The sequence below is a fragment of the Nestor notabilis genome, unplaced genomic scaffold (assembly GCF_000696875.1).
Source record: "Nestor notabilis isolate BGI_N333 unplaced genomic scaffold, ASM69687v1 scaffold8421, whole genome shotgun sequence".
Classification (NCBI taxonomy): domain Eukaryota; kingdom Metazoa; phylum Chordata; class Aves; order Psittaciformes; family Psittacidae; genus Nestor; species Nestor notabilis.
The window spans coordinates 57,513-77,123 of NW_009914310.1; the positions used below are offsets into that span (position 1 = coordinate 57,513).

Consider the following 19,611-nt stretch of genomic DNA (forward strand, 5'->3'; position numbering starts at 1 on the left):
AATATCTGAGATGAACAATTATGGACCTGCTTTGCTAATGAAGATGCACAGCATTGAGCTGAAACTCATTAATATCCACTTCCTAATGGGGCACTGGATTAAGGTTTCAATAGGATTTTTCTTGCTCACTAGACAGGAAAACAGTTATGAACAGGGACAGAAAATTATGCTCCTCACCACAGAGCTACAGCCATTAATAATCTAATGAGAGCTGAGCCCAAAAAAGTAAAGATGCAATTTAGTCCTACACAGTACTACAATGGGTAGTGGTATCATTACTCAGTGCATAAACATCTACGTGCAGTGAACACACTGAAAAAGATTAATAAGCACCCCAAAGTTCTTCAGCATCGTATTTTAATTGAATTTGAAGACCTTGACATGTTTGCATCTTCAGTGGAAACACGTTTTCATATGTAGCATGGTCTTGTGAAACACACAGAGGACATAAGCTGTGTTTGTTTATTTACTCCTGATCAGTTCCACAGGGCTACGTTGCCTATTGCTCTGATACCAGAAGTGAATAAATTGTTCAAAGTGTTCCTGTTCCCATTGATGTCCTTTTTCCATTAATTTTCTCCCTTCAGAACAGGCAGCAATTCACCCGTTTCCTTTAGTTCCTGTAAAGAAACAGATACAGCAATTATTCTCTATGCACACTTTGTGACTACAGCAACAAGGTTCCAATAGGGGTGGTTTGTGGGTAAGGAAATCGATTCAGCAGCTACAAGGGAATGTGCCAGGCAACCCACTAGAGGTCCCCATTGGCCAACACATTGGAGTTCTTCACGTTGGATTGAAAGCCTCTGTCTATTTAGTAAGAGAGGAAACTTAGTGAAAAGATAACACCTTCAAAAGCATTGCTTGTTATCGACTTTCCCAGGTAAAGCCCCTGGTCTGTCTCCTTCGAGGTGTAATTCAAGATATATTTTAGGCATACACAGAATTTTGACATCCAAAATGCCTCCCAAAAATGAAAACACCACCATTCATTAATAAACTTTGTTACAGCCACACATTAAAACACACAAGCCAGGAAGAGATTTTTAAGAGTACTAAATAGAGATGATTGCCCTGGCAGTGTTCAAGGCCAGGCTGGACACAGGGGCTTGGAGCAACCTGCTCTAGTGGAAGGTGTCCCTGCCCGTAGCAGGGGGTTGGGACTAAATGAGCTTTAAGGTCCCTTCCAACACAAACCAGTCTGGGGTTCTGTATTAGCTTGATGCTTTTAATTCACATTACAAGGCTGTTAAACTTCCTAAAGAGCTTGATAACATCAGAAAATAGTTTTAAAATAACATGTTGTGAGGTATGTGAGGGGTTGGAACTAAATGATCTTTTAAGATCCTTTCCAACGCAACCACTCCGATTCTACATCTTCTTTTCCTACATCTCGAGAGAAACAACTCAATTTTATTACATATTAAGCTACGTTACAGAATGCATTTTAAGATACTGATAACATTACTGCAAGTCAGTGTGAACTGAACACAGTCCAGCAATGCAAACAGACAAATTACGTTCAAATATCAGTGAGGGAAGTATCCTGCAGCATCTGCACAACGCCCAGGACTCTACTTCCCAATCACTGGAATAATCCACACACTTGTTAAATAAATAAAATTAGTCCATATAATTTAAGTAATACCAGTATTTTTAGAACTAAATGAGATTTATTGATTGTATCTTCCCAGGAGTTACAATGTCTGAGGAATTGGCTATAAAACATTCAGACAAGAATGGGCTCCAGAGTATTTGGGCTTTAGAACACTGTGCCTGCTCTGTTACAAAAATAAAAACCAGAGTAAGAGATGCAGATCTATTTTTGTTGCTTCAGGGCCTGTTCAAACAACTCCAATAAACCTTCCTTTCTTCCAGGAATGAGCCTGTTTGCTAGCAAAAAGAATGTCTCGCCCACCTTCTTGGGGAAAAGCAATGTCAGAAGTAAAACTAGGAAGAGAAACCTGTGAAAATGCACCCATGGGGTGAAACTGGTCATAACAGTAACAGTAACTGACTGCTGCCAAGAAAATACATTTCACTGCTAAATCTTGGCATATGAGAACACTGGAGATTTAGAGCTGCTTCCAGCTGTGTGCTGAGCTAAGAGAAGTCACAGTAAAAACCACCAAGGCGGATGGTTTCATGATCTAGGGCCACTACACTGCAGTGTCTCTATGTAATGGGCAGGAAACACTTCGACACCTTTAAACACTCAATTTACATCTCAAATAAGATTCTCCCATTCCTACCTTAATGATATCCAGCCCTCCAACAAGTTCACCTTTCACATATAACTGAGGATACGTCGGCCAGTTGGAATAGGTTTTCAATCCTTGCCGCACCTAAGACAACAGAAAGCTTAAGTATAAACTTCAACCTTTGCAGAAACAGCAACGAAATCCTCAGTGCTGGAGAAGCTTCATTACCTCTTCATCTTCCAGTATGTCAAACGTCTCATAGTCAATGCTAGGAAAAGAAAAGAACACACAAAATCATCTATGCGGAGTTTTGCAATGGAAGATGCTAGAACTTCAGAATGGGCGCATTTAGAAGGTAGCTCCCAAATCATTTAATTGACAGGTAAGAGGAGGAAAAAAGTCAACACCTCATGCACAAAACTCTGTCATGTAAGAAGTGCAAGTACCACACAGATGAAGCGTAACACACTGGAAGATTAAGCTGTGTGGTTTAGGCTCTAATTGGCCAAAATGTGTTCAAAGTAATTCCATTCACTATTAGCTTAAAAAAAAAATACCCAAAGACACTTCCACACTTTCAAAGATGTTATTTATAGAAGCAGTTCTTCCCTGGGAGGGTGCTGAGGCGCTGGCACAGGGTGCCCAGAGAAGCTGTGGCTGCCCCATCCCTGGCAGTGTTCAAGGCCAGGTTGGACACAGGGGCTTGGAGCAACCTGCTCTAGTGGAAGGTGTCCCTGCCCGGGGCAGGGCTTGGAGCTGGAGGAGCTTTAAGGTCCCTTCCAACACAAACCAGGCTGGGGTTCTATGAAACAACCAGCTGCTATTTCATCGCCTTCATATACTACTTGTGTAAAAACACAAAACTAAAGTTCCTGTATAAATCTGATCTCCAGCTGATTCATGTACAAGTTTGGGTAAGCCATCCCTAGTGTCTTCAATAACCAACCAGCACATGCATAGGTTCCTCAGCTGGACTAAGACCATGACAGGGAACAATGATTTCAGTAACTGCTACTTATTTCCAAGTCGTACATTGATATCTAGTTATCTGTTATCTCAAAAAGCCCATTGTAACATGTACTAATCAAGAAAACTGCTTAACCTCTACCGAGCAGTGCAAATGAAACGGGAGTTTGTTCAAAGGAAGATGATACCAATCTCTCTCACTACAGAAGGAGCTGCTTTAAAGAGGAAAACTGAGGCTAGGTAACATGAGAGGCTCCAAGATTAAGGAGACAGATCAAGAGGGACCTCTCTGAGCTGAGCTGCTATCAGAGGGGAAGGATTGCTTTCATGTTAACAATCACAGCGAGAAGGAAAAAAAATCACTCTTGCAATGAACTCCTCAATCTGAGTAAGACAATCAGGAGGTAGTAGTGCTAAAGCAGTGTAACACCTGATACACCACATCTGACTTGATATCAAGTGAGTGTAGTAGTGATTTACACTATGGGCTTTCACATAAATATACTTGAAAATACTATTAAACAAAGAAAATTACATTTGGGAAGCCTTTCACTAGTATTTTCCAAACTCTTACTTAATCAGCTGTAGTTTTTAGCACAGAACTGGCTTCCCAAATTGAATGAAAACATACCCAGTATTATTCATGATTTCCACAATTTGCTTGCTGAATCCACATTTTGCCACCTAGAATGCAAAACACACAGGTTGAAACATGCATCTGCTATACTTAACCCATAAACTTCCAAGTCCTCAAGCTACACCACAGCTATTACTGATTTCCTGATAGTGATGACCTTACTGGATTAGCAACACTGCTAATTCCTTTTCATTCTTCTTCATACTTTTTGAGCTTTACACAGCACTCAATGTCTCTTTCCTTATGTATCCTGCTGAAAGAAAACTTTGAGAATATTAACCACTTTGCTTAGTTGTGGTGTGAAATGATATGAGGTGAATCTGTTTTGGCAACACCGCCTTGAGAACTAGTCAGGTTTGCTTATTTTCTGAACATTCAAGAAGCCAAAGCTGTAGGTAGGATGTGTATAAATACCTTACATGCAGTGTAAAATACATGTGGTTTCGTTTGAGACATACACTGCACTTTACTTACTGTTCTGGAGAGAGTAGCTGTCTATGGTCAACTGATGAGAGGCTGCATGCACAGCAACTCCCAACTGAAATCAGCAATTGAAAGTATCTACTGCAAACTTTCCACATGGACAGCGTAAGTACAGAGAACACCCATCACTGGTTTTGACACTGAGGTTTTAATCTAGACTATCTCTTCCTAGTGGTGGTTTCACTCTACCAGCAGCTCAAAGAAAGTCAAGACATGTTAAGTAACCTGCCCAGGCTCTTGCTTTCCGTGGGCAAGACACAGGTTTTAAAGGAGATAGAAGTGGAGACAGAAACCTGGAGAAGTGAAGGCTCTGGGGCGATTTTAGAGCAGCTCCAGTACCTAAAGGGGCGCCAGGAAACCTGGAGAGGGGCTTTGGACAAGGGATGGAGGGACAGGACAAGGGGAATGGCTTGAACCTGCCAGAGGGGAGACTGAGATGAGCTCTGAGGCAGAAGCTCTTCCCTGTGAGGGTGCTGAGGCGCTGGCACAGGGTGCCCAGAGAAGCTGTGGCTGCCCCATCCCTGGCAGTGTTCAAGGCCAGGTTGGACACAGGGGCTTGGAGCAACCTGCTCTAGTGGAAGGTGTCCCTGCCCGTGGCAGGGGTTGGAACTGGAGGAGCTTTAAGATCCCTTTCAAGACAAACCACTCTGAGATTCTACAAGTGCATGTGTTTAAAAGACCCGATCCCAACCAGCTCATCACCACAGTTTCAGTGGCTCAGTGTAACTCACAGGGTTCCAGTGGCTATGGGATGACTTTGGAAAACAGCCTACAACACTCTTAAAACTACCTGTTGTTAATACACAGAGGAGGCTCAGGGAACAAGTAAGAAATTAAAATGGAAAGATAAATCACATGGAAGAGCTCAGTCCCCTCCTTCTGTATCCCTTTAAAAAACACCACAGAAACAACTCATCACTAACTACAATTATTCAGGGCTCACCACTCCAGTGAAAAGCCCAAGTCGGGTGCCATCCAACTAACTCTGACAGGAAGAACTGCAGTGCCTGCTGTTCAAAGGGGAGGATTTTATCCCCTGGTTACTTCGTTTGAGTATGTGGCACACAGCAATAGACTGACCTTCTGGTTTAGTCCTTTGTTCTTATTTTAATCCTATCTGTTAGCAGTTGTCAGTCTTCAGTGACTATTTCAGTGAGCAAGATAATTAAAAGCAGCTTAAAGACAGCAGGCACAGGCCATCCCATGCACGTGAGAGAGTGGATCATTTGTGGCATGTGACATTAGCCTTAAAAACACCCTGCAGCTTATTTTAAACACGGTTGTGAAAGCATGATGAAGCCAGGGGAGTCAAAAGGACAGGACACCCAATGCAACAGGCCAACAGAAGGCAATCAAGCAGCATGCACCCAGAGATGACAGTTCTGGGCGACACTCAAGGTGTTTGCCTCAGGTTGGCAGCTGAGTGAGGATGAGCAAAGCCAATCGATAACACACCAAAGGACGCATCATTCCTGAACTGTACATCAGCTGACAGGCACCACTGCAGGGCTCCAAACTCCCTGATTCTACTGGGACACAGCAAGCAGCATTTTAGCAGTATATACCCATCAGGTAAAATAGGGACTGCTCTCATAGAAGCACCAAATAAAGGGACAAATAACTGACTTCCCAGCACCATTAATTTTCAGCAGCAAGGAAAGAAAAAGTAATTGTCACTGTTTAAACTGTTTGAATATATCCTGTAACACAATCTTACCTGTTTGCTTCCCTTCATGAAAAGCATCACAGGAGCTTTGTTTATGAGGGCTTTAAGTCTACAGAAAGCACACAAAAGAAAACCATAAAACACCTCGGTTATTATCCCAAGCTTTGTTTCCATAGGAGGATAAAACACAAAAGTGGAAATATACCAACTTAGAGCTTTACCAAATGCATTTAAAGCATTCTAAAAAGCAAATTTATTCATTTAAATTGCTTAGAGTAACTCTAGTGAACGAAGTTGAACCATCCTGTTCCTTTCAGAGCAACAATTTACTTTTCTACATCAACCTGTAAGTATGAAGGAGCAGGAAGTGTAAGGAGAAACACCACTGGGGACATTTTAAACACAAGGTCTATATTCAGGGACACACTGCTTTTTCCCACACTGCATATCATACTTTGCATTTCTCGTTCCCCAGATGAGAATGCCTTTTACAGAGCAAGAGCTGTACTTACTGTCCACCACTTGTAAGACCTATGGACTTACGGACTAAGGACTAACCACTACCCAAAGGAACAGGTCTGGTTTGTCCCATTGTACCTTGCTCACTGCTGGTCTACCAGCACAAGTCCCCCTTCCCCTTTCCTTTAAGGAAAGGTTTTTGTGTGACAACTGATGGAAGAAGTTATCAAATGGTTTCTTGATCAAGGCAAGCTGGTCACTTTGTGTGACTCACGTAACACGAAGATTCCAGACTGCAGAATGCAGGGTCTTTGTACAATAAAACTAAATAAAGCTTTGGGGAATGTCTTTGACCTGCCAGAGGGGAGACTGAGATGAGCTCTGAGGCAGAAGTTCTTCCCTGTGAGGGTGCTGAGGCGCTGGCACAGGGTGCCCAGAGAAGCTGTGGCTGCCCCATCCCTGGCAGTGTTCAAGGCCAGGTTGGACACAGGGGCTTGGAGCAACCTGCTCCAGTGGAAGGTGTCCCTGCCCGTGGCAGGGGCTGTTGCTGGATGAGCTTTAAGCTCCCTCCAACCCAAACCACTCTGGGATTCTGTGATTAGCTGGGTCACCTACAGCCTTCACACATGTAAACCTCAAACCAGTTCTTCCAACCAAGTTGTCTCTAGTTGAAAGCAACAGTAAAACAGCCACAGCAAGGGTGAGCTGCCAGATCTGCTTCCTGAAACCAAACTGATCTCCAGAGTCCATTTTCAAGTGAAGAAGATGCAGTTAATTGATGGGAAGAGATCAAACACTGGGTGAAGAAACATAGTTTAGCATTAAAAAGCTTCTATACTGATATTCCTTCATTTTATTAAATCTTAGCATGTTCTAATAACTGCCCCATAGGGTTTTCTTTATGAGTGTCTGACAAGACTGAATACAGTTGGAAAGAGATGTCAGTTGCTCACAAGTATGAGGTTAGTCACAAAATAAAACTAACTTGAGTCATGGAACAAGAACTTCCCAGTTGTCACCAGAGAACAGAAGGCAGACCTCAGCTAAATGTCCTGGTTTAACCCAAGAAACAAACACCCACTGAAGGATGAAGAACAAATGAGGCAAGAAGCTGCTTGTGGTGTGGCTGGTGAACTGTCAGACAGTTTCTTTTACTGGTAAAAACTTCCCCCATCTCTTCAACAGATGCTGCTACTGCTCCTTTAGGAAGACATTGAGCTATACCAACCATTCTCATCTATTCAAACACATTAGATAAGCAGAAGGCATTTCCCATTTCCTTCTCTCCCCCAAAACATTAAGCAAAAATACATGCATTAATTCAATCAAGTTGCAGCTTATGCAAGATTGCAAAAAAGAAGGAAGAGAGGATACTTTCTAAAGTAAGATTTTAAAAGGCCATACCTAGACAATCTCATCTTGACCTGTAATTTAATCTCAGAATGCAAAAGGTAGTGATTGGGTTCTGAAGCCTTGCTGGAACAATTTACTAGTTACCCTGCTAGAGTAACAAAAGGCAAACCTTGGCCATAGAACACATCAAAAAGGAAGTAGTAACTACTCTCCTGTAAAAGTCAGTACACTGAATCACCATATAGAAATAGCTTGCATAAAATTCCTTCCCCACTGTGCTGAGAGTGCAAAAGAACCAGCAGCAGACACATCCAGAGCACTGTCAGACTTGCTCTCACCATCCAGCTGGCAAGAGGGAATCTCTGCTAACATATTTGCCTGCAAGGTACAGGCCACCTCCTCGGAAACCAACCCCCTTTGCATGTCCTAATGGCACAATTCGCATAAGAACTAGGGAAAAACAAAGCCACCTCCAGGAGGAACCTCTCAGAGAGAAGGACTTGTCAGATATCTGGAGCCTGACTGCCTGGGGCACGCCAGGATTTCAAATGAGAGCAAATCTTCAAATGGGAAGGTTAAAGGAGGACAAATTGGTTTCTAGCTATTACAGTTGATTCAGGAAGCAGCACACTTCCTGCTGCTGCAGTACATATTCCTATTGCCAAGGTGAAAGAAAACAGGGCCTGAAGGACATAAGTAACCAAGAAAAATGAGGAGACAAGCCTAGCTATTTTCTCCTGTGACACCACAGTTATGAAGTCTGTGCCAAATGAAGCTCACAAAAGCTACTAATATTTAAGAGATGACTTTCCAAGCTATCTTTATAGAATAAATTCTTTAGAGACACAAGAAGGAACCTATATATTTGTGCTGTAATTAAAAGATAACCAACTACAAATACAGTAAGTAAAGCCTGTTGGAACAGTATAGCTTAATACTATAGCTTTATGTGAAGTGATGCTAACTGGATAGAAAATTGAACATATTAAACAACTGCAGGAGTTTTGTAATTAAAGAAAACCTTGATGCACTTATGATGAAGTCAAAGGACAGAATGTATATAGGGGGTTCCCATACATAAGCAAACATACAGTGAACATGGCCTGCAAGAAACCTGGAGAGGGGCTTTGGACAAGGGTCTGTACAGACCAGGACAAGGGGAATGGCTTGAACCTGCCAGAGGGGACACTGAGATGAGCTCTGAGGCAGAAGCTCTTCCCTGGGAGGGTGCTGAGGTGCTGGCACAGGGTGCCCAGAGAAGCTGTGGCTGCCCCAGCCCCGGCAGTGTTCAAGGGCAGGTTGGACACAGGGGCTTGGAGCAACCTGCTCCGGTGGAAGGTGTCCCTGCCCGGGGCAGGGGTTGGAGCTGGAGGAGCTTTAAGGTCCCTTCAACACAAACCAGGCTGGGATTCTGTGAACCTCGAAACAGACACCTTTAAAATAATGACATAACACATTATACCTGTTCTCCAACTTCTGTGCCTTTGGACAGACCGTCTCCAGTTCTCCAGAGGCTTCAAGTTCCTGGGGAGAAGAAAAGTCAGATGTAAAAAGTGAGAAAAACAAGCACGTGACAACTAACAGAAGGAAGAATTGCTCAGTTTCTAACCTTCACTATATCAAGTCCACCTATGAGCTCTCCAGCTACATACAACTGCGGGTATGTTGGCCAGTTAGAATATGTTTTTAGCCCCTGTCGAACTTCTTCATCAGAGAAAATATCAAAACTGCTAAATGAAATGCCATGTTTGTTCAGAATCTCCACCATCTGCTTGCTGAAACCTGCAGACACAGAAAGAGGAATAAAATACAGGTTTAAACAAAGTTTTCCTGTGTCTCTACTACACATTAGTCATTTAAAAATGCAATTCTTCTGGATAGTAAGTTCAAAATGGCTCTAGTTTGTTTTTCTTTGTTTTATCAGTATCCCCAAATATTATAAAGGAGCAAAACAAGTATTTATTAGTGGCATAACAAAACCAAAGTATATGGGCAGTTTGGTAAGTCTGGTGCTTCTGCACAATCAGTAACCTTCATGTTAGTGTCTCTGCTGTTGCAAGTTACAATTAAAGGAGAGTTAAACCCATTCCCTTATTCTGCCTTTTCCAGCTCTTCTTCACTTGAGCACTCACAAGGAATGACTTTAACCTTGACCAGTGACCACAACAGCACCTTCAGTAGCTTTTCATGTCTCTAACTGCACATCACTTTCTCTACCCTGTCACTCTTCCTCCAACTGCCACTGAACTTTTTCTACACCAAACATGAATGAAGTTGACACAAAAGTGGAAACCAGGACCTGACCCTACCACTGTGCCACTAGTTTAACTTAGAAATGTGGCTTTTAGATGGTTTCCCACTACTTTTGTTTTAGGATCATCTCCCTTCCTACTTCATGGTACAAGGCAGATTCCTTTTCATTTTCTAAACTTTTTATGTCCACAGGAGTACTAATATCATTTCACTACCTTGTCACACCATGTCCTGCTTTCCTTTATGACAGATCTTCATTATGTCCTAGTCCAAACACACTCTCAGCTGGATATCAAGCACTGAATATTATTACATAAACATCCAGATTTGATAAGTTTACTACGTGGCCAACCTGAGAAGAAAAGTTTCTCCCTTCTGAACTGAACATCTTGTTCCTAAGAAAATCCTCACATCACAAAGGTGTATGCATGAAAAATGTAATGTTACAGAATTTACAATTTATAATCACCTAAATCTGCTTACACTAGAGGGAAACACTCAAAATTTCACTTTCAATTCTCCTCTACTCTTTTCACAGTCACAGACTGGTTTGTATTGGAAGGGACCTTAAAGCTCCTCCAGCTCCAACCCCTGCCCCAGGCAGGGACACCTTCCACTAGAGCAGGTTGCTCCAAGCCCCTGTGTCCAACCTGGCCTTGAACACTGCCAGGGATGGGGCAGCCACAGCTTCTCTGGGCACCCTGTGCCAGCGCCTCAGCACCCTCACAGGGAAGAATAATGTGATAAGAAATGATAATAACATGTAGTTTATATGTTTGCCAACTCATTGTGGTTTGGATTCGAATGCCCTTTCAATCCTACCAATTCCCTCAAAGAATTCCACCAAATGCTGTGCAGACAAATGAAAACCTCTGTACAAATATTAAAAAGGAAAACAAAAGACAATGCTTAAAGGCTTTAATAAAGGAATAAAGAAAGAAGCTTTAAATGGGGAAAAAGAATCCAAGTGCCATAGAAGAATAACCTTTGATTTCAGCCTGCAAAACCACCTATTAGTTTTTGAAATATGGATTTTTTTACAGCAGCTTTCTGCAGTTTTCATGCTCCATAATTTATTGGGATATGAAGGAGCACTATTTCTATGGATGGCATCTAAGTTGCTTTTCTTTCTACAACTGAAGTGTGAAGTTCATGTACAGCCTGAAGTAAAACACAGGTTCTGAAATCCTTCATACATCTGGGAGTTCATTAGTAAACAGCTGAAGGCTGATTGCTGATGGTGATTCCAACACCAATACATTAACTCATTTCTACTGTAAGGAACTAGGGAGAATAAAAAACAGCTTTATTTTTGCTGGAGGCCATTACATGCAAACTAGAAAGATTGATTGCTTGTGCTTTATTTTGAAGGGTTACTGTAGCAGGCTGGAAGTGCTCTGCTCACGGATAAAGTGCCAGAACAGCTTTACTTCCACAACAAAAGGGTTAGGCTGAACTCCTGATCAAATGCCACCTATGCCTTACAAGGAAGAATTAAACTGCTAACAAACTGGTTTAACTGGTTAACCAGATGCTCACAAGTGCCACTGCAGGGTCTACACCAGTAAAAACACCCTGAATAAATAACGGTATTGAAGCAAATCCACAAATACCACCACAGTCCAAATGAATTCACTGAAATAATGCAAGGTATGGAGCAAACACATACAACTGCCAGTAAACACATAGCCAAGGGGGCAAACCTCACTTTACACTGTGCTTAGCTGGCTTTACACTGCAGAAATGACAGGCTACAAGCAGATCCCCACATAACTGCTGGAAGAGGGTTCCCTTCACTTGCCCACTGCACGAAGGACTCCAGTGCAAGTCTTACCTGTATCAAAATCGATACAACTCAAGAACATCTTCACCTTCAAATAAAACAGGCTCCTCTTATTTCATTCAACTGTTATTACTCCTACTACTGTTTAAACTGTATCATCTTTGTCAAAGTGATAAATTACTTTCAACTTGCAAAAGGCTATTCCAGGAAGTTTAACAGACCCAACTTTGTAACATCTTTGAAACTATCACAGCAGTTTAAGGCAGGCACAATATTTAACTGCAAAATTAAGAAGTTCACATGATTTCCTGGTTTGTATTACATTTTAATACTTCCAGTTTCAATACATACCTATGTTTAGGTAAGTACATCCTGTGCACTCTTCATGGAGTACCAAGGAAGAACTGAAAGCTTGTAGAAACACCTTTGAGGGTGCTGAGGCACTGGCACAGGGTGCCCAGAGAAGCTGTGGCTGCCCCATCCCTGGCAGTGTTCAAGGGCAGGTTGGACACAGGGGCTTGGAGCAACCTGCTCTAGTGGAAGGTGTCCCTGCCCGTGGCAGGGGTTGGAACTGGAGGAGCTTTAAGGATCCTTCCAACACAAACCATTCCATGATTCTATTACCTACTTCATCATATTGTCATGCAAATGAACCTGTGTTACACTCTTAAATCACCTTCCATACGGGTTTTATGATGAAGTACCAAACCATCCTTAACCTTGATGCCTCAATGTCATTTCTGGTTTGTGGTTCTTGTGTTTATTTTAAATAGCTTCAGAATTGCCTCCCATCAAAATTTCAAGCTCATGAGCAGTAAAGGGTCTTTTCTCTGTAAAACTTCAAAATTTGTCCAGTGTTCTGCTCAAAGCCCTTTATAAACCCAGCTCTTGACTCAGCATCCACAGAAATCCAAGGAAATGGTGTGCCTGTGCCATCAGTGATCCCGCTGACCCAGGAATAACGGAGAACCTGGGCACACGAGCAGTTCTGAGGAGACTCACCACGGCCTGCCTGACATTGGCCTTGCCATGGCAAGCTGCAAGATCTCACCAGAGACAACTTACTGTGTCCCAGTAAATTCTTGTTTTTCCTTGAACTGAAACATAATCTTCAAACTGTTTTACCTTTTCAACATGTGTAACTTGATGCAGAAAAGATACCCAGAATATTCCTGAGGTAGCTCACAGTGTTAAGTGTCAAGGGTAACACTACGCATCACGTTTTCTTCAGAAAGTCCCTAATCCCTGTGATTCCACTGCCAAAATTTAACTCAGAGACTAACAATTCTCTAGCTGCACCTAATCAACATGAAGACACTTTCATTAATACTCCTAGGACACTGTTGGGAGTTATCTCCCCAAAGCTAAGTGTGACAACCAGCCCCAAATCAAGAGCTGTCATGTTCAAAACAAACTTGACACAACCCTTACCACAACGAGGTTCTTTTGGAGACCCCTTCATGAAGAGCATGCAGGGGGCAGCATTGATGAGTTTCTTGAGGCGCACATTCAGATCTTCTTTCACACTGTCATTGGAACCAGCAGAGAAGGAGCTGCTGGATGTGTGGCGCTGCACTCTCTTGGTCAGCTCGGGGGCATGTGCACCATCCAACCTGTCCACCTTCTGAGAGTTCTGAGGGGAGCAAAACACAGGCTCCTCTTAGAGGATTAAATTCAGAATCTGTATTGTAATAAAAGAATAGTCAAACCACCATACAAAGTAGAGATGTTGAGATGCGGGCTGGATTCGTGTATTGATCCTTTAGCCAGTGTTTACTTCCAAGACTCAGACCACTCTGTTGGACGGCTACTGTTAACACTAGGGCCTGGAGCACAAGTGTGATGGGGAACTGCTGAGGGAACTGGAGGGGTTTAGTCCAGAGAAGAGAAAGCTCAGGGGGACCTTACTGCTCTCTACCACTACCTGAAAGGATGTTGTACTGAAGTGGGGGTTGGTCTTGTCTCCCAGGGAGCAAGTGATGGGACAAGAGGAAACGGGCTCAAGCTGCCCCAGGGCAGGTTTAGCTGGAGCTGAGGAACAATTCCTTGCCCAGAGGGTGCTCAGGCATTGGAACAGGCTGCCCAGGGCAGGGCTGGAGTCATCGTCCCTGCAAGTGTTCACAGCCCGTGGAGCCGAGGCCTCAGTGCCAGGGGTCAGTGGTGGCCTTGGCAGGGCTGGGAACGGGTGGACTGGATGAGCTTAAAGGTCTTTTCCAACCTGGTTGATTCTGTGATTGTGATTCCACCAAATTTGCTACTTGAAGAAGAAAATACTCTGAATTTTATCATCACAGGCAAACGTGACCCAGACAGACTTGTCATTTCTACCTCAGATTACTCAGGTTTTTGCCATGTTGTAGAACTGCAGCTAGACAAGAAACCAGCACTGAAAATTCTCTGACCCAATACAAGGTACAACTAAAAGCCTATGTAAAAATCCCAAAGGAATCAAGGACGCTCTGAAATATTACATAGAAAGTGTAAGAACCATCTCTATCTATGTTTTTAGGTTCCACTGGATAGACTTAAACAGATACAGAAGTGTTTCTTCACTGAGAAAGTTAAGGTTGTGCTCTTGTGTTAGTAGTATTAAGAGTCCACATGGAATCCATCTTCTCTTAAATCCATTTTCTCTTACCTTAAAGAACAGAAACGTTGGAACAGAACTAATTTCATATTTTTCAGATACTTCAGGCAAAGCTTCAGCTTCCAGCTACAAAAAACAAACACAGAGAAAAACATGATTTTCATAATCTCCTTTAAAGCCTGACTGCAGATGTCCATGTTGTTCTTGGCATTTTATACATTTAAAGAGGCTTTGATGCACAAGTTGGTGCCACATTTGCATTGAAATGACACTCTCTGGGCTGGCGTGTCACCCACTGAGCCTCCACAGTGGCAAAACAGGTTCAGAGGGTTTTATTTTGTTGCACATTTCAAAAGATGCCCAGAGGCTGCAAATAAAATTTTTGGTGCACTACTGACCTAGTAAATTTTCAATCATATGCAGCTACTACTATATTGAAATCCATAAATCATTGACCCCAGTTATGTCATGATTACAGTGCTTATTTTGTGCCCACAGCAATTCTTGCTGGTTGCTCTATTGACTAATTTCGAGGGGCAGTACATCATGAGTGACATTTGCAGCCTTCTGCAAATGAGGAAGGCAAAAGGAGTGTTTCTTCAAGAAGCTATTGATGTCTGCTGAACTCTATGTTTAACTCCTGCAAGGCTACTGAGGGGCCACTTTGTTGAGATTATTGGTTCTAATTCTACTCCACATTCAATTGCAAACTTGAAATCATGTCATGGGGTAATCTGCCAAGAAAATTTATCTTTTAATTAATCGAAATTTGTGATTTTCTGGGATAGGCTAAAAGATTATATGAATCATAGAATCCCAGACTGGTTTGGGCTGGAAGGGACCTTAAAGCTCATCCAGTTCCAACCCCCTGCCACAGGCAGGGACACCTTCCACTAGACTAGGACTTGCTTCAAAATATAGGAGAATGCCTTAAATTTGGCCTATGTTTCCCAAACATTTCATGGTTAATTACATGTATTAAGCCTGCATTTTTATCTATATATATTCTTCCCTGTGAGGGTGCTGAGGCGCTGGCACAGGGTGCCCAGAGAAGCTGTGGCTGCCCCATCCCTGGCAGTGTTCAAGGCCAGGTTGGACACAGGGGCTTGGAGCAACCTGCTCTAGTGGAAGGTGTCCCTGCCCATGGCAGGGGTTGGAGCTGGAGGAGCTTTAAGGTCCCTTCAACACAAACCAGGCTGGGATTCCACGAAACAAGCAGCAGCAGCTATTTTATCACCTTCATCTACTCCTTGTGTAAAAACAGAGACGTTTAAGAGTGAATTTGAGTCTGGGAAGAAGGGAGCCTTAGGGGAAGATGCCTGTAAGATTTGGTTTTATTTCTTATTCTCCTCCTCTGATTTGTTGCCAGTAAACAAAACTAATTTCACAAAGTGGAGTCTGTTTTTCCCATGCTGATAACTGGTGAGTGATGTCTCCCTGTCCTTATCTCAACCCACAAGCCTTTCAATACATTTTCTCTCCCCTGCCCAGCTGAGGAAGGGGGTGACAGCGCAGCTTTGGTGGGCACCCAGCATCCAGCCACGGCCAACACCCCCCACAGGGAAACAAATGAAGTCCCCAGCACACATGGAAAGAACAATGTTGCCAAATTAATCTCAAATCCAGGGACAAAATCCATGCTTTAAAAATATTCCTGTCTGTAGAACTGAAGGACTGAGCCATTGCAGACACAGAGAAATTCAAGTGCCTGTTTGTTAGGTAGAGTAGCTAGTGAAAAAACTCCTTCATTGTATCTTCCAAAATCAGCTTTACCCTTGTTTTGGAATAGTTTGCTCATACTTTGTGCTAATGGATCTCCTCTCTTTAGAACCAGCTCAGCTGCCTGACTTACCTTCACAAATGCAACCTGTGTGTGCTCCTTTGCCAGTGCTGCCATAACCTCGTTCATTTGAGCACACTGAGGAGCCCATGGTGCCCAGAAGTGGACAACTACAAGGGACCTGTTCCGAAAGACAATGAAAGAGAGAACAGCATTGATGTTTTAAAAAATCATGATGAAATATAACGACTTTGATACACCATGTGAGAAACCCACAGGCACAAAAAGAATCCCACCTCCTAGACATGGTCCTGAGAAAACAGAAAATCCAGCAAGTGAAACCAGAAACATTCTCTAAGACTTTAACCAGGAAACATTCCAAAAGCCAACCAGCACTGTTAAGGTAACAGAGAAAAACGGCATCCTGTATTTTGACAGTAGAAGATCATTCCATGCGAATGTCAAACAGGAAGAATAAGCAGAAACACTAAAGATGGATCGAGTCACACACTACAGGGTGCAGATGTTGAGGCACCCATAGGCCAAGCACTTGAAATGGCTCTGGGGCACCTCAGCCCAAGCAAAAAGTCATATGCCTTCAGCTCCAGAGCTCAGCAGCCCCATGCCTGAACTGCACCACTGCCTCTTCACTGCTTATCCAGGAAATAAGCACAGAATCCCAGCCTGGTTTCTGTTGAAGGGACCTTAAAGCTCCTCCAGCCCCAACCCCTGCCATGGGCAGGGACACCTTCCACTAGAGCAGGTTGCTCCAAGCCCCTGTGTCCAACCTGGCCTTTAAGGTCCCTTCCAAGCCAAATCAGTCTGGGATTCCGTCTTCTCCAGGGCTGTCATCTGTAGACTCTTCCAACACTCCCGCACACGAGTCACCACCAGCAGTGATTCCGAAGGCAAACCACTTCTCTTTAACCACAGCAAAATAGCTGTGAGGCTTCTTTGCACTGATCTCACTGCTCACAACTGACACTGATATGTAAACCCCAGGAAAGGCTCATACCAGTGATTTACTCTTTACTTACAAATGGGATTTGAGATGGACTCCTTGTAAAGCCTGAGACCACATCACACTGCTCAGAGCAAAACCTTCCCTGCAAAGCTGTTTGAGCACTTCACACCAGAGTGTAATGTGGTGAAAATAATTAGGTAGGTTGTAAGATGGGGAAGGCATTTGTGTGTATGAGAACACCCAGTCCCAGGAGACAGAACAGTCTCAAATTCAAAAAGCAGCAACAGGTCAGTATCTCAGAAGAGAGACCAGGCTCTGATGCAGAGAATCATCAAGAGGTCTGCTCCAGGACTGGTTTTCTGGAACTTGTTCATCACAAGCTTCATCTGAGCTCCTCCAATATTGCTCCTAATCTAGGCACTGTTTACTGATGCTGTGAAGAGCTCAGGGAAGTTGTTACTAATGGATCAAGGATGGAACAAAGTACTTTTTGTTTGTTTTAATCAAGTTTGCTGATGTTTCCACAGTCTTCGCAAACCAGGCTACTCTACTTTGATCTATCACAGCTTTTGGAATCAAAGGGAACGAAGTTGTGGAGCTGTCCTTTAATGGCACAATGCCTCTACGTTTAAAATACTGATTTCTACATCTGTTAAATTACAAGTGGGACAAGAAGATGCTTCCACTGGCTAAAACATAGTGGAAAATACGAGACCCAAACCCAATGATTCTACGAAGTGATTCTAAACAAATTATTTCCTACGTTTAACCAAGAGATTTTGAAAAACCCAACAATTATCTATAAAAAAAGATAATAACTAAAAGGTTATGACAGCTCCCAAAGCTTCTCTTCCTGTATCAAACCATATTTCACATTTTGGAGGAAAAACTATGGGCCCAAAACTAAAACTCACTTTGTTTAATGCAACATTTTTTTAAAGGTGACTAGCAGAAGAAAAACCAGAAGGACACATCACACTTCCTCTGCAGAAATGAAAAGCCTTTTTTCTACAGTGTATTAATATAGAATCACTGAATCCCAGCCTGGTTTGTGTTGAAGGGACCTTAAAGCTCCTCCAGCCCCGACCCCTGCCACAGGCAGGGACCCCTTCCACTAGAGCAGGTTGCTCCAAGCTCCTGTGTCCAACCTGGCCTTGAACACTGCCAGGGATGGGGCAGCCACAGCTTCTCTGGGCACCCTGTGCCAGCGCCTCAGCACCCTCACAGGGAAGAGCTTCTGCCTCAGATCTAACCTGAAAAAATATATATATATTTGCTTAAGGCAGACTCTAATCACACCTTTATATGCCGAAATAGTAAGACATTCTCTGATAGGGATATCATGAAAATAATTACTAGTTACTCTACAGGTCACCCACCCTTGTAACTAATCTCTCTCTGACAGGCAGCACAAGTCTCCTGCTTTATAAACTGGCTTCTCCAAAACACAGTCCAAGTAAAACAAGAGTCACAGCGTGATAAGTGGTCCCATGATTTTGAAGTCAACAGCGCAGTTTTCCTTTTGCAACTGTAAAATTTAGATGCATTTTGAAAACAACTAAGCCTTAAAATTCACACTTATTCTATGACACAAATTCACTAATAGCCTGATGTAAGAAATACTCATTTTCTGAAACAAGAAATCCTATGAAATTAAGTGTCAATATAAATTGCTGGTGGTTGCAGGTGATTAGTGGTAATCCCATTAGCATGGAAAAATGAGGAAGTCCATTCAAAAGAACAATTTTCGCAGTAAAATGGCCTCAGGCCTATCCTTAAAATTTCAGCACATTTTTTCTCTTAAGCTTTATCTTTTTAAGAGAAAAATACTTCCTTTAACTCCTTCTCTCCTGGCAAAGGAATAAGTTCCCTTCCTTACTCCTTAGCCACCTTCAAGAAAGTGAAGGTTTAGAAGTACTTTTTACACCTTTAAGTTTCGAATTCACTTCATAATTCAAAACAAGAAGTACCTTAAGTCAGACAAAATATATTCTTAAAGTTTTGCTACCACCCACATCCAAGATTGTTAAAAACAAACAGAACCCCATTATGACTTGGGGAATATGTTGTATTCTGTGAGTGCTGGTTCATTTTCTTCCTTGGTCTCTTAACAGTAACAAAAGCCAAAACCAGAGAATTATCAATTCTATCACCTTGTTTTAAGAAGAAAAACATGCATAAAATAATCAAATCTATTAAAGAGAAAACTGAACCATGTTCTGTGGGCAAAGGGAATGAGAATTACTGAGGGGTTTGTTGAAAACAACTGGCTCCTGAAGCTGTTTTCATATTGATTCATGTTTATCCATGTGACAGAGGGGGAGTTCCCTCTGTAATGTCCACACAACAATTCAGTTGAAGATTAATTCCAGGAAATTAAAACTGGAAGTGATGTGGCAAGTCTTGAAGGATCTAGTTTCTTCTTCCCATAATCTGCACTTATTGATGTTTCCTTCTCTTGTCTTTAAGACTGATGCTG

General features: G+C 42.6%; 1 protein-coding gene across 1 annotated transcript; it reads right to left on the reverse strand.

The window, feature by feature from the left end:
• Positions 1-346: 346 nt before the first annotated feature.
• Positions 347-16,349, reverse strand: GLRX3 (glutaredoxin 3; the record flags this gene model as incomplete). The annotated part of the gene is made up of 10 exons (XM_010023600.1): positions 347-620; positions 2,253-2,345; positions 2,430-2,469; positions 3,799-3,851; positions 6,005-6,062; positions 9,228-9,289; positions 9,375-9,547; positions 13,233-13,434; positions 14,440-14,514; positions 16,241-16,349. Coding segments are annotated over 10 exons (916 nt in total), but the record flags the coding sequence as incomplete, so codon positions are not given.
• Positions 16,350-19,611: the final 3,262 nt, after the last annotated feature.